Source organism: Macrobrachium nipponense, chromosome 48, assembly GCF_015104395.2.
Source record: "Macrobrachium nipponense isolate FS-2020 chromosome 48, ASM1510439v2, whole genome shotgun sequence".
Taxonomy (NCBI): domain Eukaryota; kingdom Metazoa; phylum Arthropoda; class Malacostraca; order Decapoda; family Palaemonidae; genus Macrobrachium; species Macrobrachium nipponense.
The window spans coordinates 15,714,547-15,741,337 of record NC_087223.1 but is presented as its reverse complement, the minus strand read 5'-3'; the positions used below and the strand labels follow the sequence as shown (position 1 = coordinate 15,741,337).

The window sequence follows — 26,791 nt, the reverse complement described above, 5'->3', positions numbered from 1 at the left end:
AACAAAACCAATCAAAACAGAAGTAACAAATTTGAATTTGAATCGACCAGTAAATTACAAATGGAATTGATCAATCAATACAGTTACTTACTCCAAGCTATTTAGTTGGAGGGCGCAGTCTTATTCTAAATTATTAATGGCGATCTCAAAAGAGAACCGCCCAGCTCCAGGCCTCAAGATCAAGTGTAAAACAACGATTCTTTGCACAGATATTCGCTTGTTAAAGAATTGGTCTAGTACCTAGTTTGGCAACTAAACGACCACAGATTTTATAATTGGCTAGTTCAATAATGGAAATAGAGGACGCGATTCGTGTCTGTTTACACTCCAGAGCTTTATCTCGGGTTAATTTTTGCTCTGTTATAAATTATACATGTTTTTTCATGAATATTTAAAATTCACTTTTGAACCTTTTTTGTAACAAATTTTACATACTAGTATTATAGATAAAACTTGATCTCATTTGATAAATAAGCAAGAAACAGGAACTTGAATTTTTTTTTTTTTTACTTTTCTTTTACTTAATAAGAACATGAAACAAAACGACAACATATAGGAAAAGTACTCATTTAGATGAAATTGCACTTTTTGCGACAAAATTTTACGTTATATGCAACTGACAATCACACGTATCTTACTGTAAATGTCTACAAATCAGTACGTTCATTGTTCCTCAGAATGACAACCAAATCTCTGACAGACTTAATGACAAACTTAGATTTTTCATCCGTCTTATACCGCACTGATACTGAACGTGTTATATTATCAGACGACTTGTTTTCAGAAACAACTTCGCCCCAATGCCACTGGTTACGCACGGGATTAGTATCTCTGATTATTACGATATCATTTATCTCTACTCCCCGGTTGGAGTCTGACCACTTTTCTCTGGAAGAAGAGCTGGAAAAATTTGATCATACCATATTTTCCACCAATGATTAAAAAGAGTCCATTCAGTGCAAGTAGTTTTGTGTACTCTATTTTGCTCAGGTGTTTTTAGCCAACTCGAAATCTAAAAGTTCATTGATATCACCGTTTGATCTACCCAAAATAAGGTCATTTGGACGTAGTAATCTAACAGCGTCTAATTTGGCAACATTATTTCTATGAACACCTAAAGGCCTATCATTTATCATATCAATAACACTGTACATTAGTCTCTGCAAATGCAACTTAGTAAAATCAGGTTGTCTCGAAGCAGTGACAGCTTCTAAAGTGTTCTTCACAGTTCTGATCATCCTCTCAGCTTGTCCGACTGACGAATGAGCTCCAGATGGTACGAAGTGCCAGATTGATGTTTCGGGATTTGTCTGAATCTTTGCCATCTTGGTATGGTTCCAAAGGCTCTCCATGACGTTTGCAGCCCAACGGATTTACGAACCAAGATCTGCAGTCACGGTTGTGGGTTTTCGCGGATTCTAGTGAAAGCATCGAAACCTGCAAGGAAGCAGTTGGTATCGTAACCTTCAAGGACCTCTATGTGGGCCGCACCAGATGCACGACACACGATGACCAGAATCCAGGCTTTACCAGAATTTACCCGGTAATTTCTCGTCTCGCGGCGATCTGCGATGGTATTAAACGGACCAGCTATGTCAATGACCACATGTTCGAATACTGGCGATCGCACGAGTTGTTCCACCTTACGAGGAGCTATCTCTACTTGGGCAATCTTCTTCCGTAGAAAGCGACAATATGGGCACTGTGACACAACTTTTCTGACGAAACTGTTTACTGTTGAGGATCCAGAACTGCTCACGTACTAGGGCAAGAGTAGTATCCGCACCAGAGTGCTGCAGTTGGTGACATTTAAGCACCAAGATCTCTGCAAAGGGTTCGAGTATTAATCAGAGGCGGGTTTTGCTAGAGCAGCACCAGTACGACCTAGTGCTCTCCACACACCGTCGGCATCCAGTGTTGGGTTCAGTGACTTTAGCTTATGTTCCACATCTGACGGTAGCGACTGCTGAGCCTGTTGAATAAGAAACAAATTTGATATTACTAACTCACGCTTGGTAGGCCCAAATGTATCATTTTCAGCAAACCATCTCGAACGTTCTGCTTTCGTCATACTACTGATGGCAACTGGAGTAGTCTTCACGGTTCTCTTCAGTCGATCTCTGAAAAATTGTGAAGCATTTTCCATAAATCTTATGATTCTAGAGATGCGACGTTTAATCTTCATCAGGCTGTCATTTTTGTTGACCGTTATGTTAAATGTTTTTAGGATATCAAGAATAACTGAATAATCTTCATTTGTTCCACCATCAATCTGGACACATAGTGACTTGCATCTTCCAATGGTCATCCGTGGATCTTTCATTCTTATGTCCAGATCTTCTTTCTTCGCATGAACTTCATTTGCATGTTTGATTGGCCACTCATTGATGTCCTTCTTCATGAAGTCTGGACCTTTTTGCCATCTGTAATCCTTTCCCATTTCAGATGGGTTAAGACTGCGTGACGCATCATCGGCAACGTTGTTTCCAGAGTCCACATGGTATCAATCGCGAATATCAGTCAGAGTTTGTATTTCACTGATACGGCTGGCTGTCCACATGTTGTACTTGTAGGGCTCATGACGCAGTTGTCCCAGAACTATGGTGCTGTCAGTTAGCAACATTACCCTTTCAAAAATGAAGCTTGATTTTTTTACGATAGTCTGTTGCATTCTGGCACCCAGCAGACATCCAAGTAACTCACCACGGGGGATCGTTAACATCGGAATTTGTGGCCAAGGTTTTACCTTTGACATGGCAAGAACAAATGCTCGCTCGCCATTCTCAACTTCCAGTTGTAGTACACGACACATCCATTGGCAGTCTGAGAACTATCACAAAAAATTACTAGAGTGGGTTTGTCAACTGCAGTTTCCGGTGTAAGACAGCGAACAAACCTGATTTCTTGTAGACCGTAGATCGAACGAATCACTTCTTTACACCGACTGCGGGTTGTAGGTAGGTCATCATTACCATCTAGGATCGGATCGTCCCATTCCTGTTTGAGGCGGAATATTTGACCTAGTTCGTGCTTCAGGCAGATGGTAACCGGAGTTGCAAGTCCCATCAGATCATAGATGGTTGCTATGATCTGTAGATAATTTCTTCGACTGAAAGTGTCAGGGAAGGCATCATCAAAGTTTTCTGAACTGATATCTTCCTCTGATCTAATGCCTCTTTTTCTTTGAGAAGGTAATCCTACCTGAAATGGAAATTTCATCGTTGGTAGAATGATATATTATACCCAGGATCCTTTCCTGCTCTGGTGTCCGTCACACATTGTCTGGTACATCCGGGCACTTCTTTATGTGGGCATCAATACCACTTTCACTTCCACCGATCATGAAATGCTTTATGATGAAGGATGCCTCACTGAGGACAATGTTGAGTTCCTTAGCAAGTTGTAATGTCGTGGAAACATCATCAATACTTGTAGTACCATCATCAACATACAAGTTCGATTTTATGAATTCGTATACCTGTGGGCACTTGTCCTTGAATTTCTCAGCTATGATGAGCATTGCTACACTGCATATACCACCTGCCGGAGTAGTTCCCCAGGAGTTTCATAGTAATCGCAGCATCTTGACTTCTTTTTCCTTGTCCAGTTGATTCCACAAAAGGCGGTGCAGATGAGGTTCTTCTGTCTCAAGGCGAACAGTGAAGTATGCTTTACTTATGTCCATTGCAACTGGTATTTTTCTTTCCTGGAACCTTAACAGCAGGGTTGGAATTGGTGGAATCAAATTTGGTGATGGTTCCCACAAGGAGTTTATAGCCTTGCCTTTAAATGGAACACTTGCATCAAATATGATTCTGATGTTGTTGAGGAACTATGCTCATTAAAGTGTGCGAAATGACAGATGTAGTAGACTTTGCCACCATTAGATTTCCACTGCGCATCCTCCTCAGCTGTAACCTCTGTCATATAGCCGTCGTTGATCAACTTTTCAAATTCGTCTACATACCAGTTCTTTAAAGCTTCGTTTCTGGACAAAAGGTCGATTGTCCGACAAGGTACGGAAGCTTTCCTTCCATGGCAACTTGCAAACGAATATCTTCTGTTCAGGGTCGTAGGTGAGACAACTCTTTTATGTCTGTACTCTTCACTCCTCTTCTGAGTTTATGCCGACCGCGTTGCACTGATGACAAACCGGACCATCCTCTACTTCACACATTTGATCAAACACAGTCTCAGCACTGGTCCTTATTGAAAGGACCGACTGTCCGCCATTTTCTGCAACCTGCTGCACGGAGCCATTGCTCCGGGCTTTATCTGTGGAAACTTCCCCTTTCGGCCGTTCGGCATGACTTACTGCAACTGATTGACGTTGACTGCAGAAGAACAGCAGAAATCTTTCTGTTGAGGAGCTCCGACAGCATCACACTTGGTTCATGAGAATTGGCGGCAAAAAATGTCTCATGAGAACCATGTAGAATGAACCCGAAGTTAGTCTCAGCTAAAACAAGGTTTTCTCTTGTCTTCACCGTTCGCGGAAATATGCTGGCATGATTTTCTGCGATGAGCAACTCGATGTCACCGGTGAACAGGCTCTAAAAGTTCTGATGGATCGACATCATCTTTGCATGTCAGCAGCTGCATGATAACTGCCTCCATCAAGTTCACCGATGTAATCGACACCAATGCAATCAACTGCAGTCACGAAGTTACCTTCTGTATCGTAGAGTGGGATGCTGTACAGATCAGCCGGTCCCCAATCTTGTGGCTGGCTCTCCCCAGCGTCCTCATCATTAAGTTCTTGATTCTGGATACTGGTTTGATACAAGCTTCCCTTGCCATTGAGTTCAGAATCTGTGAGACATTGGCTCCCAAATCACAAAGAACTGAAACCTTGAAAAGATTGCCTTTCCTTTTCATGAAGGCTGTATGACTAGGTCTCATTGTGTTCTGGCCTAGATGATGACAGAGTTTCTCGCAATCAACAAGACCATAAACCATGCTTGACGCAGCTAGGCAAGCAGCGTGCAATAGAGTATGATGATTGTCTGGCATCTTGCAATTAACCTCCTGACAAACGTGCTTATTTCTGCACTGATTTGAGGGGTGAGAACTAAAGCACTTTATGTTCTTTCAAGGTTTCTTTCTTTTTTATGGGCGAAAGACCTAGGAACACTCTGCATTCAGAAGTTTGGTGATCAGCCATAGAATGAAAAATACACGATTGAACGGAAGATGGGGAATTTTTTGGCTTCCTAGTTTTTGATTCCTTCCAACTGTTACCCTTTTTGGGCGTTCCATTCTTGCCAGGCTTGACACCTTTCGAACCGCTGGTACCAATGTTTCTGTCCTTACTGCTAACCTGATAATTCTTAATGACCATCGTCGGCTCTTCTCTGAAAATGTAACTAGAATGAGCTTCTGCTCGCAATTTAGCTGTTTCTTCGATTGAGGCTGCCATGTCGGCCATTCCTAAGAGTAGATCGCAGGAGGCTTCAGCACCAAGGTCGTCTGCCAGAATTTTTCTGTCGATTCTCCTGCACAGTTCTACTAGAATTTTTTCCATTACGATGGAAAATGCCGACTCACCTAACGCAGACGTTTGGTTTACCGATCTCAGGTCCTCTTTAGCGACAGTAAGTTCCGTTACCAATCGACGAAGGCCATCTGCATCAGACTCACTTCTGACAGGCCTAATGTCATGGACGTCCCTGAGGACTGCGTCACGGATGGTGTTTCCCCTTCCGTAAATGCAATCTAATGCTGACCATGCTTCATCCAAGCTCAATTTCGACTGAACAATGAGGCCCTCTCTCGAGTTTTCTCGCAATGCTTCTCTCAGTCTTAAAAACGCCATCTCTTCAGACATCTGGCTCTGAACTAATAGCTCAAAATTTTTCTTGAATCTTTTATACGATCAAACTTCACCATCCCACGTCGGACAAGAAAGTTTCTTCAATTGGGCGAATGACGAATTAGATTTGCTGACCTCATTAGCATGCTTAGGAATGTCCTCTTTTACCGATAGCTTTTCCATTCGTTCAATTATCTGCGTCCTCAGCTTGTGGAAGGTAACACCCGCATCACGCAATGTTTTCAAAGTTACGTCACAAGTCAGATTGCCTGCGGAGACTCTTTTCAAATCACTATATGATTCACGAAGAGAGTTCAATGATAACCTTAGATCATCAACAGTGGCGTTCTCTGCATCTGCTAAGATGGCCTCGGCGTCCAAACTTTCAATAGTCCAGGTCTCAAAGGCAATGTCAAATTTCTTCTGAGTCAAAGATTTCACTTTCCTGGGAGGCATGTTTACGAGAAGGAACAGTAAACAGCAGTACAACACCCGAACGATGAATTCAGCGACCCAGTTATGAGAAATGGAACACAAGAAGTATTGCCCTCAAAACACCAACTTTGGGTCGATAACTGATAATAGCCACTTTTCTAGACGACGAGTCATTGACGGAACCAACTAGTTAGGCATTCAAGCATTCAGCTTTCGGGAACTAAACTCGTTGACACTTTTGTTTGCTGTTGTTGACAATGAAGTAATTTATGAACGAGTTGACCTTGAGGACAATTTACATACCACAAGGCACAAATTGGAGTGAACTTACTTTTAAAGTTTCCTCGATTCCGCAGAGCACTTGGAAATGAAATGTAGCGCAACTGCAGGGGCTTGCACCTGCCCAATCAGAATAAGACCATTGACACCTCAACCAACCATACGAACGAGGCATGTAACGTCACGACGTTGAAGTCGTTACAGACATTTCATTCTGCAAATGAAATAATTACAATAATATTTTTATCCTACTTTACAGAGAAAATGTCAACAGACCTAAATTAAAATTAAATTACACTTACATTACGACTTACAAAAAACAATAATAAGTATATTACAACAAAACCAATCAAAACAGAAGTAACAAATTTGAATTTGAATCGACCAGTAAATTACAAATGGAATTGATCAATCAATACAGTTACTTACTCCAAGCTATTTAGTTGGAGGGCGCAGTCTTATTCTAAATTATTAATGGCGATCTCGAAAGAGAACCGCCCAGCTCCAGGCCTCAAGATCAAGTGTAAAACAACGATTCTTTGCACAGATATTCGCTTGTTAAAGAATTAGTCCAGTACCTAGTTTGGCAACTAAACGACCACAGATTTTATAATTGGCTAGTTCAATAATGGAAATAGAGGACGCGATTCGTGTCTGTTTACAAATACTGTATATACGATGCTAGGGGATGGTGCAGATATGGAGAAAATTGCAGATTCAGACACCAAATGAATCATTATGATAAAGGAAGATCAAATATAATGGGAAAGTTGGATTTTTTAATGTCAGAATTTCTGGAAATGAAAAAAAGAACAACATACCAGATCAGGAAAGAGACGGGAAAATCCTTATTATTACCCATATTAAATGAAGGAGATAACACGAAAACCATTATAGAGATGAATGCGCAGAGTTTAGTTACGAGTAACTCAAAAAGAGAAATAGAGTTCTTAGAAGAACTAACCCAAATTGATAAGAAACTAAATATAATGAATATAAGTGAAACCTGGTATTCCCAAGAGACTGGTAATGATGATCAAATAAAAGGGTTCCAAACTTATAGATCAGATAGAAAAAATAGGAATCAAGGGGGAACCGCGATATATGAGAAAGACATAAAACAAGGAAAAATATATGAGAAATATAGTATCTCAGAATGTGAACTAATAGCAGTGGAATTTGAATCTGAAAAATTAATGCACATAGTAATATATAGACCCCCTAATACTAAAGAGTTTGACACAATAATAGAAAAATTGGATGATATATGTAGAAATCACAAGGACTGGACTATTCCTCTATCCGGAGACTGGAATGAATGAATAGGAGATTGTGGTTGTATTTATACATATAAAAAAGAGAGTAATAGTAGTGTAGAAGATAAGAGGCAATTCGAAAAGCTATTAGATATGCTACTAGAATACAACATTCAACAAATAAATCACCTGCCAACAAGAAAGGAAAATACTTTAGACCTAGTATTTGTGAACGAGGTGAATTATGTTTAAGAAATAATAGTTTATAATGCGAGCATTTCAGAACATAATGTCATAGAATTAACAGTCCATTCCAAAGCAAGTGAGAACAGAGATAAGTAAGAGACGAAAAAGTGGGAAAGATATGGAAAATACAATTTCTACAGTAAAAATATAAAATGGTCAGAAATAAATGAAGAATTAAACAAAGATTGGGATAACATTTTCGTAAGTACTGATATACAGGTAAATACGGAGATATTATATAAAATATTAGAGAAAATATTGGATAAATATATACCGAAGAAGAAAATTAAACATCAGTTATGCATACCAAGAGACAGAAGGATCTTGTTCCAGGAAATTAGAAAGTGGAAAAAAGGTCTTACAAAAAAAATGCATGGAAAGTGATGGAACTAAAAAAGTAAGATAGAAAATGCCGAACAAAAGATTATACAATCAAAAGAAAATGAAAAACGGGACTTGGAAGAAAAAATCCTAGTAAATATCAAGCAAAACCCCAAACTATTGTACTCGTCTGCGAAAAAGATGAATAAAAGAAGAATAGAAATAGGCCCTCTAAGAATTGAAGGGAGATTAACGAATGAAAAAAAGGAAATATGCAACATATTGGCAGAAAGATATAAGAGAGAATTTACCCGTAGAATTGATAATGAAGATAATGATATAGAAATAAGGGATGAAAATAGTGAATATTTATCAGACATAGATATTAGTGAAGCCGATATTGTGCAGGCTATTAATAAAATTAAAAATGGAGCTGCAGCTGGGCCTGATGGTGTCCCTGCTAATTTGCTAAAGAAAGTAGTTCATTCTATCGCAAAGCCCCTGGCAATATTATTAAGACAAAGTGTAGATACAGGCAAGATTTATGATGAGCACATATTAGCATATATTACCCCTACTTTCAAAAGTGGATCAAGAATAGAGGCAAGTAATTATAGGCATGTGAGTCTAACATCACATAGTATGAAAGGGTAGTGAAGAAAATTATTATGAAACATTTAATAAAAAATAATTTGTTTAATATAGGACAACATGGTTTTGTACCCAGAGAAAGTACACAAACCCAACTGTTAGTCCACTGTGAGAACATATACAAAAATATGAAAAACGGAAATGAAACAGATGTGGTTTATCAAGACTTTGCAAAAGCTTTTGACAAGGTAAATCATAATATATTAGCGAAGAAAACTAGAAAAGATAATATAGTGGACAAAGTAGGGAGATGGTTAAAAGAATTTTTACACAACAGAAAACAGATAGTTATTGCAAACGATGAGAAATCGGATGAAACTAAGGTAATATCCAGTGTACCACAAGGTACGGTGTTAGCTGCATTACTGTTTGTTATTATGATTGCAGACATAGACTGTAATGTTAAGGACTCGGTAGTGAGTAATTTCGCCGATAACACAAGAATAAGTAGAGAAATTACTTGTGATGAAGATAGGAATGCGTTACAAAGAGACCTTAACAAAGTATATGATTGGGCAGAGGTAAATAGGATGGTATTTAACTTTAATAAATTTGAATCAATAAATTATGGAGATAGAGAAGGAAAGCTATATGCATATAGGGGACCTAATAATGAGACAATCACAAATAAGGAAGCAGTTAAAGACCTTGGTGTGATGTTGAATAGGAACATGTTATGCAATGATCAAATAGCAATTCTATTGGCAAAATGTAAAGCAAAAATGGGAATGTTGTTACGGCACTTCAAAACAAGAAAAGCTGAACACATGATCATGCTTTATAAAACATATGTTCGTAGTCCACTTGAATATTGCAATATGATATGGTACCCACACTATCAAAAGAATATTGCACAAATAGAGAGAGTACAAAGGTCCTTTACAGCTAGAATAGAAGAAGTTAAGGATCTTGACTACTGGGAAAGACTACAAACCTTAAAATTATATAGTCTAGAAAGGAGAAGAGAACGCTACATGATAATTCAGGCATGGAAACAGATAGGAGGAATAGCCGAAAAAATCATGGAGCTAAAAATATAAGAAAGAGCAAGCAGAGGTAGATTAATAGTGCCCAAAACTATACCAGGAAAAATAAGGAAAGCACACAGGACATTAATCCACTACGCACCAGCATTGACAATGCAGCGTCTATTCAATGCGTTGCCAGCTCATCTGAGGAATATATCAGGAGTGAGCGTAGATGTGTTTAAGAATAAGCTCGACAAATATCTAAGCTGCATCCCAGACCATCCAAGATTGGAAGATGCAAAATATACCGGAAGATGCACTAGCAACTCTCTGGTAGACTTTAGAGGCGCCTCACACTGAGGGACCTGGGGCAAGCCGAACAAGATGTAAGGCCTGTAAAGTAAGGTAAGGTCTCTCTCTCTCTCTCTCTCTCTCTCTCTCTCTCTCTCTCTCTCTCTCTTATGGATTAGAGGTTTTAAAAGCATCAGGAAATTCTAGAAGTCAGGGAACCTCAAAGTATGGCAAAGCATTGCGAGAAATCCTATGAACAAAAGTTCAAAGTTTCACAGATTTATATTTTCGTGTTTCAGGAAAAGTATGGCGTCGTTTCACTCTACCTGGATACGATAACGTCGAATGAAACCTGCATTTTCTTCGGTACTATGACGAACACCAAGATAAATAATGCCTCTCCCGGGACGGTGTCTGTTTACGATTATTACGAGCCAAAACTGAGGGTGACAAAGGTAAATAGTTCAGTTGGTGTGGTTCCTACTAGGCATCTTATTTAGAGACTTCATTTTCACACCTTTTTAGTTGTCTAATGATCTTTTGCATCTTAACTCTAATCTTGACTAATATACATCAAAATTGCCATTTAATTAATACTATAAATCTTCTTTCCATTCTGTATTGAATTAACTTATTAGCTACGTCATTAACTACGTAGTATCAAACTTATAATTCTAGCTGGTAATTATGCATCTTCTTGTCATTCCACATTGAATTATTCTTTATCCATATCCATTTTCTAAACATTTTCAAGTTATCACACTTGTAAACTGTTTAATTCCATACCAAAATAACTTCACTTCCACCTATTTGATGTACAATGTACTAGTCCCAATTCTAACAACATTTTTGGGGTACTTGGTTGGTTAAAGAAATAGTTGGAGGTTCAAATTCCTTCTTATTAGCAAGAATTCTTAATTTCTCTCATCCCCTGGGGTACTTGGCTGGTTAATAAGGCGTGATCCTACCTCCAGATTACTCGGGATGCGTCCAAGATTTAAAACGTGCTGAAATCTGCGGTCAAATAGATGCTTGTTTCACCAACGATAATTAAAATAAATATGCTATATTTTAGTGGAAATCATTTTTCTGTGCTTTGTAACATGCGCATTATTTATTTCTTACATTTCAATTTCATAAAAAAATCAAAAATATCCTATCCTAAAATTCCTGTATCTGTAACTCAACATGAAACACCTTTTTCAGACCTTTTCAGGCTCTTCCATAGACCTTTCCTACACCCCCCAAATAGAACAACAACAACAAAGCAGTTTGTAGGCTTCCTCACCGAGTAAGCAAAAACATAGTTGGAGATTCGAATTCCTTTTTATGAACAAGAATTCCTACTTTCTTTCAACCACTGGGGTACTTGGCTGGTTAAAGGTATAGTTGGACATTCAAATCCTTTGTTCTTAACGAAAATTCTTACTTTCTTCCAGAAATATGTGACTGACAGGCAAGGATGTTGATAATGTCCTCCCTTTTATGTGGGTGCTCTCGGAATTATGGTAACTTCAATAAATGAATATTTTATTGAGTGAATATATAACCATTTCTGATACAAATTCGTCGTTGGAATATGATTTTGATGAGCCATTGTCCTGAGGAGGGCTGGTCATTATTTTGATAAATATCCTGATAAATATAGTTATTCGTGTTTTTCCAATTGTTTCTCTTATCTGAATGACCCCGTGAGCCTGATTTAGTCTCTAAAAAAGTTGATGTCGTCGTGTTTTTCTCTCATTTAAATGAGCTAAGATAACATTTTGATGAAGAGCTTTCATTTGCTGAAGACACAAGAAAGGCTTGAACAGAAACCACCACCAAGAATGGCGGTTAGTGTCGTGACATGCCGCTCAGATGTGGCTAACCCCAAAGCGATGAAGAATCACTGGCTCTGTATCATGAGCGTTGGGGGTCTTCAGCGGTGGGAGGATAAAACCAACATTCTCTGGAAGCTTGATTTTCAAGTCAGTGGCCCCTTTGGTGAGCTTGTTCCTTGTGAATAGGTCTCACCTACCGAGGTAATAATAAAGATAATAATTAACATAGCTTTGGGGTACAAAGATGTATTAATTACACATCTCTGTCGTTTCTGCTCAAGTTCTTCCTGTGACATCAGCTGATAAACAAATCAAATCACGAGCATTACTCTTTATGTTTATATAATATAAAGAGATTACGGTATACTTTTATTGCAGAGGACCAGAATGACAACCTTGGTGAGTTGAATACTTATCCCTCTTCCATTTTCTGAGTCATTTAGAAATTTCCCTTGGACATTTGATTTAGCTCCAATTCACATCTTTGGTTCACCCAGGTCATTCCTGTCCCTTTCATTAGTTTTCAGTTTTATTTTGGCTGTTGGTGCTTCTGTTCTTGCAATAAATATTTTAAAATACTATCAATGTTTCTTACAACCACCTGGAGTTATAGAACCTGTGCACTGTTGCAAGGGCTATTGCTGTATCTATGTAGTATTGCCACTTCCTGTGACATTGGATGGTAGGCGAAAGATACTTTGTGCAGGTGTAGAATATAATATCTATTAATTTACAATCCTCTGACCTTACGTGAGGAAACACTTGGGGATTCCAAGTTAGCAGAAGACTTATGATTTGATAAACCTCTTTAAAGTTCTTTCATGTAGATTGAAAACGCAGGTGGATATAGGTTTTCAGATGTACGAGTATAAGCTCTCAGGTGATGTATATACGGAAATGGGCCTTCAGAAATCTTTTCTTTTACACAGTTCTACAGACAAGGAAGGCAAAAATGCCATTGGACAATATTCAGTAAGAAAGTGTCTTTGAAATAATTTTGTTTGTGAGTCAAACTATTGAGGAATTGTCTTAAAGGACTTATTTACCAGGATTCTTCATATAAAGCTCATCAACACATTAGACGACATTTCTTCGGAAATTATTCTTACAATCTTTTGTGGGGAAGTAAAACACTTGTCAAATGCAAGTTATTATGTTGTAGAATCTGCAATACACTTTTACGAAAACAATATAACAAACATTGCACATGAGACATATAATCAGTAAGATGAATTCCTCACGTGATATTTATTTCGATTTTTTTTACTTTTCAGAAACAAAAGTACAGTGAACTTTGACATTAATTACAACCCAAAGAACGTGCTATTTATATCCTTCCATATAATAAAGCCTCAATGATTTAGTTTGCTAAACTTTGAAGAAACTTTGCAGTGATTGTGGAGCTGAAATTTAATTTATCTATTCCTAACTAATTTCTCCTATGTAATCATGTATATGAAAGATTATATGACAGAACTGTTTAAGTTATCAGTTTTCAACACCAGGTTAAAGTGCTTAAGAAAATATGAAAAATATGCAGATCTAGTCTCAGCCAAATCACACAAACATTAACAACAAGTTTCCATGAATAGATTCCAGCCACCTGTCTTCTAGAATAGTTGATAACCAGTTCACAACATCTAGAGTCTTCCATCATATCTAGAATCTTGAATTCAACATCCTTGTCTGTCTGTCACGTATTTCTGGAAAGAAAACGTTGTAAGGTCTGGTGAAAGAAGATGAGATCTAAACATCGCAATAAGGTTACCTGACCCCCACCCACAAGTATATGCATAACAAATAAGAATAGTTGAACGCTAATTCAATATTGAAATGGTACTAGTGGTTGTAATCAGTTAGTTGAAATGACAGTAACTTTATAAGTAGTTAATCACTAAAGTCAAACTAACTTAACCTAACCTAACCCACAGTAGCATGGGTAGACAGAAGTAGTTATAGATAGTCTGGATATATAAACAACCTTACAGTGATGTTACCTTTTATTGGACTAAGCATCGAGTCCTATAGCTTTGGGGTCAAGGGTACTATTTTGAATATAGGCTTAAGTATCTCTTATTTATTTATATATTTATTTATTTATTTATTTATTTGCATTATCATCATCATTCCCTGGTCCATTCTGACCTTGTTTTGGTATGTCATCATCGAGAAATTTAACTCTCCAACAACAAAGGTAATCATTACCTGAGTGACTTTTTCCTTGGGCTCGTAGTAATCATAAACAGAAACGGTCCCCGGTGAGGCATTGTCTACTCTCGTTTCTGTCGTGGTGCCAAAAACGAGACACTTCTCAGATGACGTCACGGCATCCAGGTAGAGAGAAATCACTCCATCGTTCTCCTGGAGGGGTTCAGATTTTTTTTAATGGGTTTTGCTCATTCTAGTGCTTGGAATTTGGTGTGCTTTTATTTCTTATTTAACTCTCAAAAACTTCTACTAAACTTTTAAGATAGGGTTTTGCCTCTCCTTTTGTGCCTGGGTCCTACAAATCTCTTAACTTAAAGAAATTAGCTTTGTAGGTTTTTTAAAGTCAAGAGTATTCTACCAAGTACAATCTCAGTTCCTTGGCTTTGGTGTGTTTTTCTGATTCCCTAAAGCTTCTTTCACACTTAGAAATTGATGCTTTTGTCCTTTCTTGAGTGCCTGGCTACTATCAGTCTATTAATTTAAATAAATTAGTACAATATCAGTTTCTTGGCTTTGGGCTTATTTTACTTACTCCCAAAAGCTTCCACCACACATCAGGAGAATTGATTTGCCCTTTCTTTTGTGCCTGAGTACTGTCAGTCTCTTTACTTAAAGAAATCAGTTGAGCAGGTTTTCCACTCACAAGAGCATTCTACCAACTTCAATCCCAGTCATTTTTTGACTCCCAGAAGCTCCCTCCACACTTTTAAATTGAAATTCTTGTCCTTTCTTGAGTGCCTGGGTACTATAATTCTATTTACTAAAAGAAAAGCTTAGTAGGTTTATCATCATCAAGAGTATTCTACCAAGTACAATCTCAGTCATTTCACCCACATCACTGTAAGGAAGTACCACCCACAAGGCGCCAACTTCTCCCCCAAACACTTACCTCATGACGTTTAATAAGACTCTGATTAACCAAACTCTGGAGGTCAGCCTTGACAGCCGAGTATCCCGTTTCAAGGTCCACCTCGATGACCGCCATGTTAGATTTGCCATCTTGTAGGAGATAAGTGGCACAAACCTTCATGTCGTATTTTGTGCAGCTCACCTTACTTGGCGTTACGGACAGCCTGAATGCATTGCTCTCTTGCAGTTCAGGGACGTTGTATCTCTGGACAAGCTGTGAAATAATAATAATAATAATCATAATAGAACTTACAAGCTCTGTTAGACAGTACAGAGTCTCAGATTCAGAATTTACAAAGACGAAACCTTTGGCCAGTTGATGCATAAGGCAACTGGGAAGAAGAATAAGTTACTTCTCTGTACAACATAGAAAGATTTATTGGACATGGCATTACTCAGTGCACCTGGAGGAGTGTATGGTGTGGTTTTAAATTATTAAATAGGTGTTGACGGGGTAAGAGTGATGTGCATCTTGCCAAGGAATGGTACATGTACAGATCAAGTGTCCATTATGAAAACATTGGACGAGAAGTTTGAAAATAAAAAAAACTAGTTCTGTAAAAATCACTGCAAGTAACAGGAGGTTTGACAGAATAAGAGCATTGTGCATTTATACAAGGAATGGTACATATACGGATCATGTATCTAACATGAAAGAATATTGCAAAAAAGTTTTAAATCAAAATAAGTAAAAAATGCGCCAAAGTTTCTTCGCCACAATCGAGTTTTCTGTACTACGTATAATGCTTTATTAAACTCTCAGCCACGGCCTGCTGGTGGCTTGTATTTTTGGCACCTATAGCGGTGGCAGACGCAAGAACATGGCCAAATTTAACCTCAACTAGAATAGAAACTACTTAGGCTAGAGGGATGCAAATTGTTATGTTTGATGACTGAAGGGTGGATGACCAACATATCGAAAGTGCGGACGTACAGACAAAGCCATCCATCTCAATAGTTCTCTTTTACAGAAAAAAACTCAAAAATAGCTCTACAAACCATTCCAAACTCACCATGACCAAAGCACAGCCCTCACCCGTAGCTGTTCGAGTGACATTGAAGGGGGGAGATTGGGTGATGTACTCAGTGTTCAGTAGAAGACGATTCTCCTCGTTCAGTGTGAAAGAGAGTGTCTGGTTACCTGCTGTAACTCCCAGGTTCATGGATCCTTTGGGTGACGGGTATTTCTCACTGAACGTTGCTAAAGATTGTAGGCCTATGACGGTGTCCTGGGGGAAGAATTTTTGAGAATTTTAGATTTTTTTTCAAATTATTACTCAACTCGTCACATGCATTAAAAAATTTACAAATGTTCGTATTCACTGCCAAAAGTTGTAGTCTTCACAGACTACAACGTCTGTATGTGAAATCAAGAAGACATTATATAGAAAAAATAGAAGCCAAATAAATAAAAGCAAGTGAATATTTACAGATATAAACAGCCAATGTCTACATCAACATCGAGACAATTCACTGTCATGAAATTCTGTACTCATTTGTACCATGAAACAATTCACATTGTAATTTGAAAATTTTTTACCTTTTTTTTATCTATTTATTCGTTAATTTTTTTTTCACAATAGCCTATCTCTTCTTTCTGTATTTGTTATCTTCTGCAACTTTTTTCAAAGAATGTTGCAATATTTTTGGAACCTTAGGTTTCACGTCTGAATAATAATGATAATAATAATAATAATAATAATAATAATAATAATAATAATAATAATAATAATAATAATAATAATAATAATAATAATAATAATAATAATGATCTTCCAGGGCGACTCACTGTCCCCACTACTCTTCGTAGTAGCCATGATTCCCATGACAAAAGTACTACAGAAGATGGATGCCGGGTACCAACTCAAGAAAAGAGGCAACAAGGCAAAGTAACGAGAACTGAAGGGATAAAGCTACCAGATGGGAGCAACATCAAACACATAGATGAGACTGGATACAAATACCTGGGAATAATGGAAGGAGGGGATATAAAACACCAAGAGATGAAGGACACGATCAGGAAAGAATATATGCAGAGAATCAAGGCGATACTCAAGTCAAAACTCAACACCGGAAATATGATAAAAGCCATAAACACATGGGCAGTGCCAGTAATCGGATACAGCGCAGGAATAGTGGAATGGACGAAGGCAGAACTCCGCAGCATAGATCAGAAAACCAGCAAACATATGACAATACACAAAGCACTACACCCAAGAGCAAATACGGACAGACTGTACATAACACGAAAGGAAGGAGGGAGAGTACTACTAAGTATAGAGGACTGCGCCAACATCGAGAACAGAGCACTGGGGCAATATCTGAAAACCAGTGAAGACGAGTGGCTAAAGAGTGCATGGGAAGGAGGACTAATAAAAGTAGACGAAGACCCAGAAATATACAGAGACAGGAGAATGACAAACAGAACAGAGGACTGGCACAACAAACCAATGCACGGACAATACATGAGACAGACTAAGGAACTAGCCAGCGATGACAATTGGCAATGGCTACAGAGGGGAGAGCTAAAGAAGGAAACTGAAGGAATGATAACAGCGGCACAAGATCAGGCCCTAAGAACCAGATATGTTCAAAGAACGATAGATGGAAATAACTTCTCTCCCATATGTAGGAAGTGCAATACGAAAAATGAAACCATAAACCACATAGCAAGTGAATGCCCGGCACTTGCACAGAACCAGTGCAAAAAGAGGCATGATTCAGTGGCAAAAGCCCTCCACTGGAGCCTGTGCAAGAAACATCAGCTACCTTGCAGTAATAAGTGATACGAGCACCAACCTGATCAGGCAAAGATCCTCTAGGACTATGGTATCAGAACGGATAGGGTGATACGTGCAAATAGACCAGACGTGACGTTGATTGACAAAGTCAAGAAGAAAGTATCACTCATTGATGTCGCAATACCTTGGGACACCAGAGTTGAAGAGAAAGAGAGGGAAAAAAATGGATAAGTATCAAGATCTGAAAATAGAAATAAGAAGGATATGGAATATGCCAGTGGAAATCGTACCCATAATCATAGGAGCACTAGGCATGATCCCAAGATCCCTGAAAAGGAATCTAGAAAAACTAGACGCTGAAGTAGCTCCAGGACTCATGCAGAAGAGTGTGAACCTAGAAACGGCGCACATAGTAAGAAAAGTGATGGACTCCTAAGGAGGCAGGATGCAACCCGGAACCCCATACTATAAATACCACCCAGTCGAATTGGAGGACTGTGATAGAGCAAAATAATAATAATAATAATAATAATGATAATATTTTTCAATGGGACCTGTAGGCTTGTTCCATATGAATGGGGCCTGAATTATAATGGTAATAATAACATTGAATTTCAAGTCACTAACCCTTATAGGCTTGTTTTATGTAACTGTGGCTAATCTCCTGAATAATAATAATAATAATAATAATAATAATAATAATAATAATAATAATAATAATAATTAATTAATAAATTAATAATAAATAATAATAAAATATAATATAATAATAATAATAATAATAATAGTGATACTCACCTGAGTGGACACAAAACCACCCTGCCCATTCCTGTTGCTAGAGATCAACTTGGCAAGCTTTGAAGCCTCGCCTACATAGGCATTCTGGTCCACCTTCATCATGGCCAGAAGTGTATATCCAGCCGTCTCCACGAGAGTTGGCTGATTAAGGGCGGCGGGGTCAGTCGTCAGGGCGTTCTTGGCCTGGTCTATGATGCTCTTAGCTCGGCTGTCAGAGGCGAGGGCCAGGGCATAGCCTACGAGGGCGTTTGTGTAGGGGTCAGTTTTGGTTGTAGATGTGATGCATTTGATGGCGTTGGTCACTGCTGTTGCGTTGTCGACTTTTCCAGATTCCAGCATTGATATCAGGACGTAGGCTGTCATTGGCACTAGGGACTGGCCATCAATGCCTCCCTGGAATAAGGATACAGATCAAATTCCCTTTATGAGTTTAACTTGGGGAATAGCAACCTGTTTTCCAGTGACGACCATAAAAATATATTAGACTCGTCAAATCTCACCTCATATACCAAGATGGAAAATCATACTTTTAATCTAAGTTTCTACTTATGAAAGCTGAGAAATCTATGGTGAACATTTAGCTCCTGGGAAATGCAATCCTTGAAGCACCAAGATTATAATTGTCACACTTTTTAATCGAAGTTCCTACTTATAAAAGCTGCATAATCATAGTTCCTACATACAAAACCTGCACAATCTTATGGAAAACATTTACTTTCCTGGCAATACAATCTACCAAACCCCATGACCACAATTTTCATATTTCCACAACACAACACTTGACATTACCAGGAGACGCTTGTTGTGAATAGCTCCCTTGAGAGGAAAGCATCCATCCTTATCTTGGAGTCCAAGCAGCCAGTCACTGCTCGCTTCCAGCTCGTTCTCGTCAACCTGGAATTCAAATTTACCTTTTATTCCTTAAAACAAAACCCTCACAAGCAGGAAAAATGACAGAAATCCTCCAAAGGAAGTCGGAGGAACCTAGGAACCTACAGTGATATATTCAGCAGCTTGGCCGAAAGACCGTAGGACAAAGGCTGTCAATAAAGTAGATCCTTCTGGATCGCTCTGGCCAAAAGCACTGTAGGACCCGTCTTTCCTCTTGTAAGTCAGTTCGCGCTGGTATCCTGCAATATGAAAGGCGGTTAAGGATAGTTTCCTTGTAGGACTTTAGTCCTAACGAAAGCTAGAAGTCTAGAAAGGTCTAGAAAACCTATTAAACCCAGATTAAATGTGATGCAACATTGCTTATCTTATATTTTAAAGTTAGGCCTATTCATTCTTCCCTACTTTTATTAGTCCTACGGAAGACAAAGTAGCCTTCATGCTGCTCAAAATTCTCTATTAGATTTAGGCCCCTTCTCTCTTTCTTCTTCTATTAGCCCTTTAGGCCTATGGACAAAGGTCCCCTGTTGCTTAATTCAAATGAGCTTCTCTGTAACATAAACTTTCTCTACTTAGAAATTATTTAGGATACTAGGCTTTTTTGGCGTAGGCTTAACGTCTCTACAGTGACTGTAGGTCACGCCTTACCTGGAACTATGATTGCACAGGACAAGGAGAAAGGGAAAATCCTAAGAAAACTGCCATACTTTTATTAGGCCTATAGGCCTACGGTAGACAAAGGTCACAGGTTTCCCAATTCACACGAGCTCTGTAACCTTAGTTCTTTCTTATAGATATTATTTTAATCTCCAAAATAATATCTTCACAGCTCTACAGTGGCTGTAGACCGCTGTACTAGAAGCTGTGACAGCACCGGACAGAAAGCAGTTGGAAAACCTAGGCAAAGATTAAAAAAAAAAAAGACTTGAACTGTCCCTCACCAGCCTTCATATATCTCTTGGCATCTTGTTCCATAGTTGAAGTCAGCTGCCCAATGGCCTCCAGGTACTGAAGAACATATATATTCGATGTAAACTTAAGCATGTTCTGTTCTCCGCACCCGTAAGGCATGGCTATTAAGCTCCCCAAGTTCTGGAATGTAAACAGAGAAGGAATTGTAAATGAAGGAATTGTGAATGAATCAGTTGTATTGTCGTAGGTCTAATCTTGAATGGAAAGCCAGATTCTGATGACTGGAGAGTTTAAAGTGTTGTAATCAGGAGTGGTGATATCATATTAGACTGACACATAAACGCAATCTAATAATCATAAGAGCAATAATTTGAATAATGACAACAATAAGATTCTGTTTAACAGAATGGTTGCCTCAAGGAAATTAATGATGTAGTGATTCTTCTTAGTTTTTCTTATAATTCCATTCGCTTCTACGTCAATGATAGATAAATAATCAGCGTGTAGGCTAAATAGCAATTTTTACTGCTTCCTCTGCTGTATAGATTATCAAAACTGCTACACTTACAATTCTGATGTGCTTATCTGTACCAGATATGAAAAATGACCAAATATTGCCATATATTAATTTAGAAATTAACATAATTATAAGAAAACCTAAAAAGAGAACAAGTTTGAGAGGCAGTCTAATATTAATTAGACTTACTTCCAGCGTCGGCCCCATGATATCCTTCGTGGCACTGACGAAAATCCTTTGGGAGTCTGGAACAATTCCTTTTGGGGTCGTGATCGACCAAGGGTCAAAGGAACCTTGTGGTTGGCCATTCACTGTTGAGGTTGTAAGAAAAGGTATGAATGTTTAACCTTGAAGGGGAATTCAGTGCTATTATGTAAACCCAGGCCAGATGATACGATAAGTAAGCCCTTGCTTGTGTGTTGCATATTGCAATAGCCTCTGTGGCTAAATACTATACTCTAATGGCTATTCCAGTGTCCTTATGTAGCCCAGGCCAGATGAAAGCATATGTAAGTCATTTATAAGTGAACTGAAATGAGATTTGTATTCTCCAAAAAGAAAAAAAAAAAATCAGCACTCTTACCTAAGCAAAAGTAGTCGCTTGCCACTTTTTCTTCCATGACGCCTTCAAATTTGACCATCAATGGCTTGATGACTGTATCACTGAAACGAAAAACATATTTAAGTCTCTTAATTTAAATACAAGGGCTACTTTCAGCTTTCAGACATTACATACATATTTGTCTATATATGGATGGGTCAGATTATCTAGCCAGGTTTAGTGGGCTAGTTGAAACTCTCGTGACAAGCTAAGAAACAGCTTCATTTCCTAAATAGCAATCTAGTCTCAACGAGGTCCACACGAAAGCTTCCAAAACATAAACTCTAAAGATATTATCACTACCACCAATTTTGCTCTACAGCAGCGATTATACTTTTGAAAGAACTGACCTCTTCACCAAGGTCGTGGTACTACTGCACTGTGTATTCAGTCTGTTCACAGCAGCCGTGAAAGTAAGATTTACATCTCCAACTGCAGAGGGCGTCACGATGAACTCTGCCACGCCCTTGTCGTTGGTCTTAACGCAGAGGTCTGCTGATCTAGTTGAAGCCGTGTAGTTGCCGCTATCTTGGAGAGTAACTGTTACCTGCAGTGAGAGAGAATTGCTTAGACAGAACTTAGAAAGGGCTTAGACAAACCTGTGGTCTCAAATGTGACAGCATATAGCATTTACCCACGGGTTCTTCCTCCAAAGTATCCTTCAGGAGACAGCAGCTCTATGTTGTAGAGAACACCAGAGGTCTGGTACACTAATGACTAACACGGCAAAGTTAGCAGATCAGCTTAGGCCTATGTTCATTTTACCCAATGACTGGAGTACCTTTTACATTAGTTACTGCCTATCAGTGATTCCAGGGCTTTCTGGCAGTGTTATCCACAGTCCCTGAAGACTGGGAAACTCCACAGACTTATCTCGTCTGTTATTTAAAACTGGCACACTCTTCAGTCAAGACTGGCATGTCCTGTCACCAGTAAGTAATCTTGTTACCAAAGAATAACTTGAAAATACTCAGAATTTAACTCTAAAACCCTATGTTCAGTAAACAAGGACTAGACGGCAACATAGGTCAACCTTCCAGTTAATTCAGAACTGGAAGACAAGGTGAAATAACCTTCCAGTTAAATTAGAACTGGTAAACAACATAGGCTAACCGCCCAGTTAATTTTAAACTGGAACACATCCTGAACTAACCTTCCAGTTAATTCTGAACTAGAAAACCATCTAGAAACTTACCGGCAACGTCTCATTCTGGTAATTGAAGAGCGAGACCTTGATTGGAATGTTTTCTCCTCTTCTTGCAGTTGCTGGCATCGTTAGATCCAGGAAGAATGGGGTGAAAGTGGTGACTGTTGCGTAGGGACTTAGGCCTAAACCTTTTTCTGGATGGGTGCAAACAGCTTCGCCCACCCACTCCGTAATGGTGTCTGGTAACTCGAGGTCTTCTTTGGTCTGTCCACCATCACTGTCATAGAAGAGAAAATTGTTAGTTTTACCAAAAGACTGATAGATTAACAGGCCAAATATCCCTGATGTACTTAAGCTTCCAGAAGAAGTAGGTGGGAGAGATGCTGAGAAACGCACAACAAACAAGCATGAAGAAATTATGTAGATTTATAGACATCAGGGTCACTTTAACACAGGCAGCCTGAAAACTCAAGGAAAAAAAACAGTGCAGGTGTATAGTGTCAAATTTATTCTTCAACACATGCAGTCTGAAAACTCAAAGAAAACCAACAGTAGAAGTACAGAGAGTGTCTTCTTTTTTCTTCAACACATGTGGCCTGAAGGATTAGGGAAAAACAAAAGTAGAAGTGCAGAAAATATCAACATTTCCCTTCAGCACAGACAGCCTGAAAACTCGAGGATAAACAACAGTGCAGGTGCAGAGAGTGTCAGCTTTCCCTTCAGCACGGGAAGCCTGATACTCAGGGGAAAACACCAGTGAAAGAGAAAACAGCATCCGTTTACAAGCCATCACTGCTTACCCTACGACTACCATCTGCCACAGCCAGGTTTCTGGAAAGTACTCCCTTGATTCAGGAGCTTCAACTGCCTCACCAGCACCACCACCAGCAACACCACCACCAGCACCAATACCAGCACCTGATGGTAGAGCAAGCCATCATTGTACAAATCATAAACAGGAAAGAAACATCATTGATATTTCTGGTTAGGAATGCTGCAGAAGAAAAGGGTAATTAATATCCTATTGGGTACATTCTTCAATTAAATGGTAGTATTATTATTCCTTACTATGTATGGAAGGAGACCCTCTCGTAGACAGGTTTTGTTAAAAATGGTTGCTGCTTCAGCACTATTTATCTTGTTGAGAGTCTTCTCTATTTTTCTGATGACAGCTTTCTCTCTGTTGCTTAGACTGGTGAGCAATGCACCAAAGGGCATGGTGTAATTCGGTTGAGTCATTTTGGTGTTTATTATTGCTTATACAATTCTCTCTCTCTCTCTCTCTCTCTCTCTCTCTCTCTCTCTCTCTCTCTCTCTCTCTCTCTCTCTCTCTCTCTCTCTCTCTCTCTCTCTCCAACACAATGTTTTGTCCAGATCTACGAGACATTTTCCAGTGATGACTGCTGAGGGACTGAATTCCAGTGTTGTTGTTGTTTTTGATTTAGCTGACCTTGTGTCAGCACGGGCTCTTGCTCACAGAGCAGCCCGTAATATTTCCAGTGGCGAGTCCTTCTCCTTATATCCTGCACTTGCGGGCTCTCGAGTACAGTCTGGAGAACCCGGACCAGGTTGAGTTTTCATTGGTTCCTGGGAAGGTGACTCATACAGTGAGCGTTCTTGAGTCTTACGGACCTTCCCAGGTGGGGAATACCACTGGGAGCCTCTTGATTGGCTTCTACCTGAGTGACGTCACCCCTGGCATTATTTTCATAAATATGTGCATCATGTCCGGTGTTGATCATCTCATGCACGCTAACAGAGGCCCTTACGGATAGGGGGTCATACTCTAGTGGAATTTACACTAGAGATATGAAAGAGGCAACCACAGATCTGAAGAAGACCTGTAAGACCGTGCAGACAAGAGAGCCACGTTTGTGTTCATCAGCACCTCAGAATACTTCAAGAAACTCGACGCCATTTTATCTGAGGTCTCCAAGTTTGAGAGGATTATGAGGAACCCAACGGAAGACATGAAATGCAACGCCAACCGAGTCATCACGGCCATGAATGCTGCTACAAATGCCACACACCTCCCACCAATCCAAGGAAACTACAGCCTCGGCTACCTATACAGGAATGTGAAGACCCACAAGGAAGGCAACCCCCTATGCCCGATCATCAGCCAAATGCCTGCCGTGATTTACACCTTGGCCAAACGTCTTGATAATATTCTTACTCCCTATATCTACTCCAGGTGGATTTTTTGGAGAAGATCCGCGACTCCTCTGGTGCGGGAACCATGGCGTCCTTAGACGTTAAGTCCCTATTCACCAACGTACCAGTCGACGAGACAATAGGGATCATCATGGAGCTGGTATATAGGAATCCTGATATGAGACCCCCGAACATCCCAGAAGACTCATTAAGAACCCTGCTCAATATCTGCACGAAGAAAGCCCCTTTCACCACCCACCGAGGACAGATGCACCACCAGAAGGATGGCTTAGTGATGGGGCCCCCTTAGGAGTCCTTTTTGGTAACTTCTACATGGGAGACGTGGAAGAAAGGGTCTTCTCTCAGCACAGATGTCCCCGCACATACGTATGTTATATAGATGACATCTTCATACAAGCCGAATTCAAGGATGAGGTAGAAGCCCTTCAACAGCAGTTCCTGCATCACAGCACAGTCAACTTCACCGTCGAGTACAGCAGTAACGATTGGCTCCCCTTCTTCGACGTCCTTGTCACGAAGAAGGATCAGAATCTAACCACGAGTGCCTATATCAAAGCTACGAACCTTGGACTATGTCTAAATGGAGATAGCAAGTGTCCTGAGCGCTTCAAGACCACCACCATCAGGGCCTTCGTCAGAAGGGCCCTCTCGCACTGTTCGACGTGGCAGGACACTCTCCTCGAACTCGACCGAGCATCCCAGATGCTGGTCAACAATAGGTACTCAAATAAACTCATAAACCGAGAAATACGAGCCACCTTCGACAAATGGTACATGACAGAGGAAGAGTAAAGGTACATTCCACCTCTGGAGGATATAAAACTTTTCTACAAAGCCTTCATGCACCACCAATACAAGGAGGATGAAACAGCCATCAAGAAAATAATAGAGGAACATGTCCGCCCTATGGAGGAAGGGAAGAAAGTGTCCCTCATTATTTACTACAAGAATCGGCGTACAAAGGACCTCCTGATGAAGAACAACCCCTCTGCCCATAGGAGACCCCCTCAAGCAGTCCAACGTCGTCTACTGATATGTATACCCCTCCCAAGGATGCCCTGGGATTTACGTCGGTATGACGATGATGCGCCTGTCTAAAAGGATCTCCTGCCACGCCCAGGAGGGAGCCATTAGGCAGCACGCCCTTACACACCAGCAGAACATCATAAGAGATGACATCATCATGAATGTCAAAATCATAGGGAGAGTCCCTGACCCACGACGTCTGCACCTCCTAGAAGCACTTTTTATTCTTAAACAAAAGCCTCCCCTCAACACCACTCAAGATGTGTTCCTGATACCGACGTGTGTGAGGAGGACCACGCCCCTCCCACCCAACGAAAGTACCAGCGCACATAAGACGATCAACACCGGACGTGAAGCACATAATTATGATAACAATACCAGCTGTGACATCACTCAGGTAGAAGCCAATCAAGAGGCTCCCAGTGATATTCCCCACCTGAGAAGGTCCGTAAGACTCGAGAACATTCGCTGTATGAATAACTTTCCCAGGAACTAATGGAAACTCAACCTGGTCCAGGGGTTAGCCAGACCGTACTCGAGAGCCCACAACTGCAGGATATAAGAAGGACTCACCACTGGAATTCAGTCCCTCAGCAGTCATCACAGGAAAATGTCCTATAGATCTGGACGAAACGATGCGTTGGAGAGACAGACAAACAGACAGACAGACAGTCAGAATTTTATAGGCAATAATAAACGCCAAAATGACTCAACCTAATTTTACCATGCCCTTTGGTGCGTTGCTCGCCAGTCTAAGCAACAGAGAGAAAGCTGTCATCAGAAAAAT

At 39.7% G+C, this 26,791-nt stretch overlaps 1 protein-coding gene across 1 annotated transcript; it reads right to left on the bottom strand.

Annotated features, from left to right (window-relative positions):
* Nucleotides 1-13,245: 13,245 nt before the first annotated feature.
* Nucleotides 13,246-24,545, bottom strand: LOC135205147 (alpha-2-macroglobulin-like protein 1). Its single transcript, XM_064235511.1, has 14 exons — nucleotides 24,410-24,545; nucleotides 23,604-23,721; nucleotides 22,852-23,080; nucleotides 22,007-22,203; nucleotides 21,639-21,718; nucleotides 21,245-21,366; nucleotides 20,568-20,718; nucleotides 19,735-19,868; nucleotides 19,528-19,632; nucleotides 18,739-19,131; nucleotides 16,213-16,428; nucleotides 15,180-15,413; nucleotides 14,288-14,443; nucleotides 13,246-13,785 (listed from the first exon to the last, which is right to left on the bottom strand). The coding sequence occupies exons 1-14, from the start codon at nucleotides 24,543-24,545 to the stop codon at nucleotides 13,756-13,758; spliced, it is 2,301 nt and encodes a 766-aa protein (XP_064091581.1). The 3' UTR covers nucleotides 13,246-13,755.
* Between the last annotated feature and the right edge of the window lie 2,246 nt (nucleotides 24,546-26,791).